Raw genomic sequence first — 10,780 nt, 5'->3', positions numbered from 1 at the left:
AAAAGGAACGAAAGTAAATGCCTGAGATGATAAAGGAACTTAATGCGGAGTGGCCGGAGCATGATGGACACAACCTGTTCGACGCAAGTCGTGAGAGAATCACATGTTAAAGAGCAAGGGGTTGGTGAAGCACCTGGCACGAGTACACGACGCCAGAGTTGGCACGGCATTTGTGGCACTTGGTGAGGTATTGCAGGGGCCACTACATGGCATTATTAGCATCAGTGGAACCAACTCACGCCGGTGCAAGATCCAAGAGACAAGGGCCACTCTGTCCCATACACACCAAAAGAGCAAGGTGGCCACTGTGAGCTGAAGCTGAGAGTTCTCGGTGTGACCTTCGGAAGCCTTGCTGGGGCGATATGTCCAAAGTTTCGTGGCTTCTTTGCTTGAAAACAGTGACAGTTGCCTCATTAACACCCGATGTGGGGAGACGGCAATCTTCACCTTCATCCTTCCAGGAATGAAACGTGGATATCTTCAATGGCATAACCATTATGGTTGCTCTAATCTACTTTTTTTATCTCGCTGAAATTGTTTGTTTGCGAACAATTCTTCTCAAAAAAATAAAATTTATATTTATGTTTCCTCCTCCATCATAATATATAAACACCAGCAAATAAAAAAGTAAATGTTGAGAGAAACAGAGTGCTGCATCACTTCAATATGCAAATTATTGTGTAGTAAGATGGAAAGCCATGAGGATGTTCTTAAAGCTATGGCTAATTCAGCAACCAGAAAACACTGATTGAAAGTTGGCAGGAAGATGATGAGGTCAAAAAAAGTTTGGGAAAGAGCTCAAGAGGAAATCCAACTCCACATAATTGTGTGTGTTGGATCCTCCTCTAGTGAGGCCAAAAAAGCTTAGGTTTCCAATATATATGTGCGCACACAAAAGGCCATTCCACCTCTCTCTCTCTCTCTCTCTTCTCCGCTCTCCCATCACCCATCCGCTGCTAAATCCAAAGGTCATTGAAGAAAACCACTTCCGGTTTGGCATTCCTTTGCCCGTCGTTTTGTTTGTTTGCTCTCAGAGAGCCCAGAGCACTGTTGCATCTGTCTCTTCTCCGCCCCTCGGCCTCTTCCGATATCGATCCCGAAGCAAAGGTGGCTTCTTTATGGTGGTGTTGGCCTCGACCGAATCCGAAGCTGTGAGATATGTACTTCGGAAGCCCATACGGCCTTCCTTTCCCATCCCTCTCTCTCCCGTCCATGGGTGAAAGCGTCTGTTTGGTTCGTGTGAACGGCATCTCTCCGCCATTACTTTGACCGGCTGGGAGCTTTCGTTAGATTCGGAGGATCGAGGGAAAGGTGGGGTATTTTGGTGAGAGGAACCATAAATTTCGAATCTTGGTGTTGCTTTCGTCTTCGATTGAGGTATGGCATGAAACTTGTTTATTCTTTCTCTTCCAGTCTCTAGGTTTTCGATTATGCCTTGTTGTCCATCGATCTACACTTACCATCTTTTTTCGCTAGAGAATAGAAGTTCCCTTGCCGGTGTTTTGGAAGCTATGCATGTATTTTATTTGTTAGGTTTATCGGCAATTCTCTTGACAACATCATGCATGATTTAATTCGTAAAGTAGGTTGTTGCTGTCTCTTGAAGTTTACTCTACACATAGCAATTTCTTGGAATAATCAATGTTTGCTTAGGGTAAACTTTTCTGATTTGTTGCTCGAACATGTTAAAACATTGGATGTTGATTCTATTTGGAGGTGACTTGGTCCAGTTGTAAATTAGGTTGACAATATCTTCATGCTTTATATGGTTGTTGATGTATGTATGCCGTTTTTCTTACCATCTGGGAAAATTCGATGTGATCTTGATGCATTGATCTGAACTTTTCTGTGTCAATTTCAGTCTTTCTTGCCATTGTTTTGTTCTCTTATGATTCTTATAGTCATGTTTATATGATCAATTCCCCTGTAAAAAGCTTGTTCTTTTTAGCTTCGAGAATATTTGGGTTCATTTATGGGTGTGTGTTATGGTGGTCTTTCTATAATTTTATGGTTTTCGCAGATACAGATTATGATTTGAACAAATATTATGTCTTTCCTACTTCGATATAGATTGCTTATCTAAAAAAAATTTAATCTAATCACCTGTTTCTCTGTTTTCTCTGCCTATCTTCTGTCATCCTTTCAGGTTCTTTTTCTGTTCTATTGCTGTGTCTCCTCTCATGGAGAGCGAGGCATCATGGGAATCACTGTATGCTATCCACTTAGGAAGAAAGGTTCTTGAGAATAGACCTGTTTCTGAGGGTAATGAAGGAGTTGAAGAATTTACTGTTTCCTTGGATAGCATTCTTCCTTATGACATTTTAGAGAGAATCTTCTCATTTCTTCCCATGGCCAGCACCATCAGGGCTACATCTGTGTGTAAAAGGTGGTATCATATCATCCATTCCAAGAGGTTTATACGGGCCAACAAGTTACCACAGATGCCATGGTACTTCATGTTTACCTGTAATGAGGCAGCAGCAGGTTATGCTTATGACCCAGTTCTTCGGAAATGGTATAACATCGATCTCCCTTGTATTGAGAAAAGTAATTGGTTTGTTTCTTCTTCCCATGGATTAGTTTGCTTCATGGACAATGATAGCCGGAGCCGTATTTTTGTTTGCAACCCAATTACAAAAGACTGCAAGAGGCTTCTGGAACCTCCGGGTGCTAAGTTCCCTGATTATAGTTCCCTTGCCATGTCTGTCGACAGAAATTCTCACCATTATACTATAGTTGTGGTGAAATCTAAACAGGTGCCTGGCGATTTTTCAGTGTGGGACTTCTCTATTCACATATACAGGTCAGAGAGCAAATCATGGGTCTCTTCCATTAAAGAGGTTTTGTCGGGATGGAGGGGAGGTGATGAATGTGTGATCTGCAATGGAGTTTTGTACTGTTTGATTCATTCTACTGGCGTTCTTGGAAATGCTGACCTCCGACATAGCCTGATCATGTATGATCTCTTAGCCAGATCATCTCATGCTTCTTTGATGTGTATGTCAATACCTGTGCCCTGTTCTCTCACCTGTGGTCGGCTGATCAACCTCAAAGAAAGGCTAGTGATGGTTGGTGGAATTGCAAAATATGACAGACCCGACATCATCAAAGGGATTGGAATTTGGGAACTTAATAAAAGAGAGTGGCAGGAGGTTGCTCGCATGCCTCACAGGTTCTTTCAAGGGTTTGGTGAGTTGGACGATGTCTTTGCAAGCAGCGGCATAGAAGATCTGATTTACATACAGAGCTATGGAGCTACTGCTCTGCTTGTTTTTGACATGAGCCAGAAACAGTGGAAATGGTCTGTTAAGTGTCCAGTGACTAAAAGATTTCCTCTGCAGCTTTTTACTGGTTTCTGCTTTGAACCTAGGCTTGAAGCCGTCTCCTGATGTCTTCTGTTCTCTTGATATGATGCTGGTTTCTCGGTATAGAAGAATCATTCATCAAGTGCTATATGATGCTCTCTCTCTCTCTCTCTCTCTCTCCTTCTGTTCTTTTTCTTGATCACATATTTTGGCACAAGCGACATATGTAATGACAAATGTTCAAAATGACAGTCCTGAAAAAAGATCTTCTGCCTTTGATGTATTTAGCTACTTCATCTTGTTCTTTCTTTTGGCTTTTTATGCGTGCTGGCTTTGCTTGTCATCAGTAGCAGAATTTGCACCTTAGCCTTGCTTATTATTTCTTCTATTGTTCTTTTAGTTGTTAGTGACAAACTGCATTATATTTGATGTTGTGGCTGTTTTAGGATTTAGGCTTACTTTTGGGGCTATTATTATACTCAAGGTCCAAAAAGTGAAAATTTTCTACACTACATTTGCCAAAAGTTGAACACTGTTCAAAAAGAGCCAGGATATGTAGACATTTTTGTCTAATTTAGGTTCATACATAGTGATCTTTGCTTGCAATTGGATTCTTACTGGATTCATTGGTTTACACTTGCAAGTGCCTCAACTTGTTGTACTAGCATCCGTTGAATCTGATCTTAACATGCAGCTTAACATAATATAGCTTCACTTTTTGGAGACTGCATCTAGTACATGAGCATATCTATTTTTCAGTTTTAGCAGCACATTATCAAATGAAAGTTGACAAGTTTCCTGGAGATCTACAAATGACTTGCACAGATCATTTTGATAGGTTCCAACAACTTGCACAGTAGACTAGTAGTATCAGATGTTCATTTATATTGGACTTGCGAGTTACCAAGTTGAACATTTATTATGCACCAAGATTCAAATGGATGCACTTTGTCTGAATTTGCCTCATGTCCATCCTGTGCTGAAATGCCAAAATCAAGAGGGAAGCACAAATTCCCTCTGAAAGATACAACAACCAAGATTTATATGGGTTTCCTGTCTGAATCTGATTTATGTCCATCTTGAGCAGACATGGTAAGTGCTAGATGCAGCTCAAGTTTCCTCTGAAATGACCTGCAGATTCTTGTCTTGGCCAAAGTGTAAATGATGCATGATGGTCAGTTTCACTCTGAAAGCTCAAGTATGAAGAGAGGAGCCAAATGAAAAGGACACTGTAGAGGCTAGAGGTGGAAGCAAGTTTTCTCATCTGCTCCCCATTGCTTGTACCCACAAAAGAGGTGCATCTGAAGAGGTTGATTCTTTGGCCAACATTATCTGTCAAAGGTTTGGCAGGGAGGACTGTGACAGCTGATGCCAATATGGTTGCTTTTGTGTGCACTGTGAGTGGAGCCCTGGGCAGCTGCAAGTTACTGATCAATGGATGTCAGCTGGTGGCTGAGACTTTCTGTCTGATCCCAGCATCCCACCTACCTTAGACATTAAGTGTCTAGATTGTACTTTTGCAAGTATAAATCCATTTCTTCATTTCTACATGGTGTTTTGAGATGATGAATATCATGCACCTGCACATGAGTTCATATATATGGCTGATGGTATGGCATTTGGTGTTAGCTGACAAAATGCTTTCTATTTAATTATATATATATAATATAATGTATCAAAGTTTTCAATGGGGTCTTTTTTGGATGCTGAAATCAGTAATTTCTTCAAGGTGGAGACTTTGAGCTCCCACAAGTCAGGTGCTCACCATGTGATGCACCACAGAGAAGTGAGTCCTCAAATGAATTAGTCCATGTTAGACAATCCCAAACAGCTAACACAAGTTCTAATCTGCCCTTTCAAGATAGATTCATTAGTGGTGAAATTATAATGACAGGAAATTGTTGAAGTGCAAGTAGACATTCATGATCTGTCAAATAATTCTCAAATTTTTGGTGCTGTTAAGGCTGTACAACTATGCATCATGAGCAACCCTCTGTTAATCCTTGTTTAATCCTGACTATATTTGGCCATGTAATTGCAATGGTTTCTCAACAAGAAAAAGAAACCTATCCAACAAACTTTTGTCACAACAAACAGGAAAAGAAGAACAAATAAAACACTGTAATTTGTGAATTCAATCTTGTAATGGTGTTTAACTTACAGAGAATATTTCTATAACTGTCTAACCAAACAAAAAAAAATTTAGAAGCTTGGCTGATGGTCAATTTTCTCAAGTTGCAAATCCAAATTCAAGTCTACAAGAATTTCGCAGATACTGTCTTTTTGTAAATCGCAAGGAAAGTTGGAATATCACTAAATTGTTCGAAACTCAAAACTGGGTTTCAACAGATTGCCACAGTTCTGGGAAATACAACAACCTAAGTACCAGTTGTAGGACATGGTCCAGATTTCCAGACAAATTTGTAGAGGCCAAATGGCTTCATTTTCAATTCTTCAAATCTCCAATATAAAACTCGTCAACCATGTCAAAGACCCGAGTGGCATGTTGTGGCCTGTATTTACAGACCAACAATGCATTATCAATCTAGTAGAGTAGTAATAACAATTGCACATATGAAAGGCAAAGGGAGAAAGATACACGTGATAAAAACATTCATAAATTGATGCCATGTGAACACATAGTTCAGTTACTCCTGAATCTCAGGCAGGAAATATTAGTTTACACCACACTGATTGGCCAGCGTCACTCCCCAACATCGTTTCTTCGGAGATAATGTACAAACATTAAGAAAACTAACAACGGAACTAGAATTTATCGGATGCAATAAGTCCAAAATTAAGTAACTTTGAGAAATTTAATAACTACCTTTGGCAAAATCATGTAAGAAGAATCTGCATATCTCACAGACATACATAAATAGAGAGATATTGTGCCACTCTTTTACTAATATGGGATCCAAGGATAATAGACAAGACTATTCATAACCAGAACTCCAATAAGAAACATGCCGGCAATCAATCAAGACAAATATTCTCTTTTTTTTCGGTATTATTAGTGTATTCCAAGAGCTCAATGGCAGGACAATATCCATGAAACCAACCCCAACTAGATGGGGGCATGAGAGCTTGTTGCCGTGTTGTATTTGGTATATTCTAACAGAAGCATGTCACACAAAAAAATTGTAAAGAAAAAGTCAAGCTGGCATTAGGAATCATCTGTTAAAATGTTTGAAAAGACAAGCAGCTATGAATTTTGAGATGATGAAGAAAAGAGTTCCGGAATTGTGAATGATGCATGAAATGACAAAAGACCTGCTTTAAATCGACAGTTTCAGTGCGAAGCAGATTACATAAACTGTCAGATATGATTGAAAAGATAATACTGCAGCAGAGAAAGACTCTTAACTAATCTGAAAAGGTCATTTTCAAAAGAATAATCAACTTTTTTTTAATGATATTATCATAGGTTGCATAATAGGTACAAACCCATAAAACCCCTTGGTTGAATCACCTCCAGCATTGTTTAGTATAGCATCTCCTCCAGGATGTTCTTCGACATAAGGTGTGACATTATACACCTACATGTAGAATTTAATAAAATTTTCATGATATGTTGGGAAAAACCAAGAAAAATTAACGACGCAGGTTCCATCGTACAACCTTGTCTTTGACTATGATCCAACAATCTGTCCTTGTATTATGAAGAGAAACCTCCTCCTTCGTGTAAGTTCTTATCGTCTAAGTAAAAGAACACGAAGAAAATAATAATTAGTTGCAGGAAAAACTTATTAGCAACTAAGAAAATATTTGAATTCTAGTTTTCATTCAAAAAGTGGAGCATCAGTACAGCTTATGAAATAGAGAAAGCTTGCTGTATTTTTTGGAAATAGAGAAGTGTAGTTAAGGGGTGGGTTTTACAGATTTTCTGAAGGTAAGCTTGTTGATAAGGCCAGTAATAAGAAATCAGCTCACATATGACGACCTGAAAGGATCATTATCATTTGCTCCTATAATTTTTAACTGAAAAAAGTACCAACATAATTGCCACATGAAGGCTACCTGTCAACTAATATGATGCTCTTTTATAAGATTGATTAATTGAGTTCATTTAGGGGAAGAAGAAAAGACGTGTAGAAATAAAATGTGTTCCATTGAACCGACATATTGATGTCAATTACAAGTTTCAAATATTAACTACAAGTCTCTATGTTCATTGAAAGCCACCTACAAAGCAAAACACAATCAAGAATATGACAAATATTTCACGAACTGCAACCTGTCCTCAACCCCTTAAACTGTGGTGTTCAACATCTTACGGCAAAATTGGGTAAGCAAGGGCTTGAGTAAATACCTAAAAGCAAATTAGAAGATATGATAAACAACAGAGCAGCCCTAATACTTGGGAAGAGTCCAGGAGAAAGAAATGTTCATGCTATGACGACATGCCTAGAGGACAAAGTCCCATAATTAATGTGTAATTGTTAATCCATGACTTACATATTCCGCTTAAATTTGGCAATTGTTAATCCATGACTTATGTATTCCGCTTGAAGTTGAAAAAGGAATTCTGACAAATATAAGGTAGTCTATGAAGCATCCAAATTTTCTCTCATATGAAATTTATAGACTACTACATATTTATGGGCATCCTTTTATTCACCTTTAAATGGAATAAGTAGATCATGGATTATGAATTTATTGAATCATGAGTTACTAAACATGCAATAAATTAGCAAAAACAAAAGATTTCTAAAGCATCCCCTATATAGAGTTGACAAAAGTTATACCTCGAGACAATGTGATTCATTCATAATTATAAGAAATTAAGAATTAGAAAATTGATGTAATCGGTAAAAGATATGATTAGGTTTATAGTTAAGAAAGTTGTTCTTTAAATACTTAGAAGGACACTCAGGGAAATTAGAATATCATGTCAAGAAAACTGATCATTACCTTTGTCGTCACACTTGGATGTGTTCCTCGAGCTTTACCTACACAAAGTAAGTCCATAAGTTCCAGCATTGCATAATTTAGATGACTATAAAAAAAAGGATATTACAAAGTTACCTTTCCTGTTTGATCTCGGGATGACAAAAAGAGCTCCCAGTAACAAAAGCAGGATCATTGCTATAACAATTAACTCCATCTGGACAAGTCTCCCTGTTAAACAACAACTAAAAGAATACACTCCTAAGCCTACAAGTGAGATAATCAAATGACCAAAATACTGCATGTACTCCGATTAATCAAGTAGCTGCAAGTTATTATCCACATCAACTACTAATTTACCATGAGTGCACTCCGGAGTTGATTTAGAAAGATTTCCGACAGCCTACTCATCTAACTACTAGATATTCAACATGAGATAAATCACTTATCAAAATGACATACTTGTAACGACCCAATTAATGCATCAAGAATCCAGAGACAATATTGGAAAATTTTTGTGGGAAACCCAAGCAGGAACATCATAATGCAGCTGTTAAGAAGGTGAATCCATTCATTTACCGTGGTTATTCTAATGGTGCCCTAGTTTCACACCAGCATGTTCACAAGTAGTCAATGTGCACAAACCAAATCTATCTATTTGATAACTGGAACCTCCTCGCACAGCTGCATTGCAAAGCAGGTACATCATAATGCAGCTGTTAAGAAGGTTAATCCATTCATTTACCCTGGTTATTCTAATGGTGCCCTAGTTTCACACCAGCATGTTCACAAGTAGTCGATGCGCACAAACCAAATCTATCTATTTGATAACTGGAACCTCCTCGCACAGCTACAATGCAAACCCTCCCCACACCCACACCTTTCCCTTCGTTGCCAAACCTTGGTTTCTCCCATGCCTTTTCCTTAACCTTTTCTTCTTATTGTATTTCGCTTTTATCTCATTTAAAAGGATTACAAGTTTCAAGAGAAATAAAACAGAGACCTTTTTTCTTTCGTGACCGAAATGACAACGAAGGTTAGAACAGAAAAGAAAGAGAAAACGGCGAAGAAATCGACGATTGAAAGGATAATGGAGTACCCAGTGGATCGGAAGAGACGACGAGGCAGAGATCTGAAAGAGCACAAGCAACTCACGGAGGAAGAGGAGGAGGGAGTCGTGGGTGTCCGTGGGCACCTCTTCAAACGGCGGCGGCCGCTGCGGGGTTGGAACACATCACCCGAACTCTCCGATTACCGGGGGCCTGCATCAACACACGACTGATGTTACAACTTCGGTCCTGACATACTGACGTGGTGAACATCGAGGGGTCCGTCGCTTCTGTCGGCAGCAAAGTCGTACCTCAAGTAGGGTCGTTCGGGGGTCTCGCCGTTTCGGACCCGCATCAAGTAGGGTTCGCTTCGATTCTTACGGGTCCGATTACCCGATAACTGTCGCCCGTTCGATGAGACCGGAGCAGACGGACAATCACACGATCGGGTTGTTGCGCTGGGACCCCTACGGCTAGGATGGGAGATTCGAAGGGTTGAGAAGGCGAATTGGAGGCGTACTTCGATCCGCACGAATCAAAGAGGATCCGAACTCACTCCGTCTCAGTCGTACTCGCATACGGCCGTGTTTGTGTTCCTTCTTAGCGGATCGTATATTTATATTTTTGTATTTATTCTCCTAAGTTTAAATTTACGTATATATACAAACAAAATATAAAAAGTCACGCGGATATAAATCATTATAATTAATCTTCTTTAGCTACTATAAGTGTCCTATCAATTAAAATTTTAATTTGTATTATTATATCTTTTAAATTTAACATAATACAATAGACATGGGTCATTATATATAATTTTTGACTGAATTCAACTAATATAAATCGTGATTATATTATATAGGTTATAGAGGGTATTTTAGAAAATACATTGTCAACTGTAAGTTAGCCCAATTCGATCTAGACCCGAAGGTGTAAGGGTGTTTAAGAAACGATTATTTTACGAGTTGATTGATAGGGGACCAAGGTGGTTGAGATGGATCCGAGATGATTATCGATTGGAATCTGTTTATCTGAGGTGTTCTCGAGACTAAATTGAAGTGGGGTTCGGCTACTCGATGGGTTTCTGCACAAAAGTCAATGTCGAATAGTGTTTCTTAATCCAATCTCTCTAATACTCAAGTTAGTTTTGTGATGAAATATGGTATAAGGGGTCAGATGTCAATAGATTTGACCCTTGGGCTGACGTCGGGGTCGACTTTGATATTTTTTCATAATATTTTTTCATTAGCGTTTTGTCCATGAGGAATAACCATGAAATGATCGTAACACATTTTCCTTAGTGGTTTGTTCATGGAGACAATAAACCTAAATGATCTTCTATGTATTATTGTTCATAGAAACCAACCGAGGGGAGACAAGCTCAAATGACTATCCGTAAACTGTTATCCACGGAGGCCGACAAGACCAACTCAAATGGCTTCTATGTCATTATCTCGTGGGGAGTGACTTGGCCTTCGTCTTCCACGTTGAAGCCTCTATGATGCCCAACTGATAAGATGAGATTGACTGTTAGATTAT

The 10,780-nt window shown here is 39.0% G+C and overlaps 2 protein-coding genes across 4 annotated transcripts; one reads left to right on the top strand and one right to left on the bottom strand.

Annotated features, from left to right (window-relative positions):
• Nucleotides 1-758: 758 nt before the first annotated feature.
• On the top strand, nt 759-3,613 carry LOC103997008 (F-box/kelch-repeat protein At3g61590). The gene is made up of 2 exons (XM_009418124.3): nt 759-1,377; nt 2,147-3,613. Exon 2 carries the CDS (start codon nt 2,181-2,183, stop codon nt 3,387-3,389), a length of 1,209 nt encoding a protein of 402 aa, XP_009416399.2. The 5' UTR covers nt 759-1,377; nt 2,147-2,180; the 3' UTR covers nt 3,390-3,613.
• Nucleotides 3,614-5,415: 1,802 nt separating this feature from the next.
• On the bottom strand, nt 5,416-9,517 carry LOC135648607 (cytochrome B5-like protein). 3 transcript variants are annotated; one of them, XM_065166445.1, is made up of 6 exons: nt 9,295-9,517; nt 8,334-8,426; nt 8,220-8,257; nt 6,927-7,004; nt 6,753-6,844; nt 5,416-5,818 (listed from the first exon to the last, which is right to left on the bottom strand). In XM_065166445.1, exons 2-6 carry the CDS (start codon nt 8,410-8,412, stop codon nt 5,752-5,754), a joined length of 354 nt encoding a protein of 117 aa, XP_065022517.1. In that variant the 5' UTR covers nt 8,413-8,426; nt 9,295-9,517; the 3' UTR covers nt 5,416-5,751. The 3 variants fall into 3 exon arrangements, with proteins under 3 accessions (XP_065022517.1, XP_065022516.1, XP_065022515.1); XM_065166444.1 differs by having other exon boundaries at nt 8,334-8,412; XM_065166443.1 differs by having other exon boundaries at nt 8,334-8,440; nt 9,295-9,515.
• Between the last annotated feature and the right edge of the window lie 1,263 nt (nt 9,518-10,780).

The sequence above is a fragment of the Musa acuminata genome, chromosome BXJ3-9, assembly GCF_036884655.1.
Source record: "Musa acuminata AAA Group cultivar baxijiao chromosome BXJ3-9, Cavendish_Baxijiao_AAA, whole genome shotgun sequence".
NCBI lineage: Eukaryota > Viridiplantae > Streptophyta > Magnoliopsida > Zingiberales > Musaceae > Musa > Musa acuminata.
The sequence above is the reverse complement of the archived record's forward strand: the minus strand, read 5'-3'. Positions and strand labels throughout refer to the sequence as shown.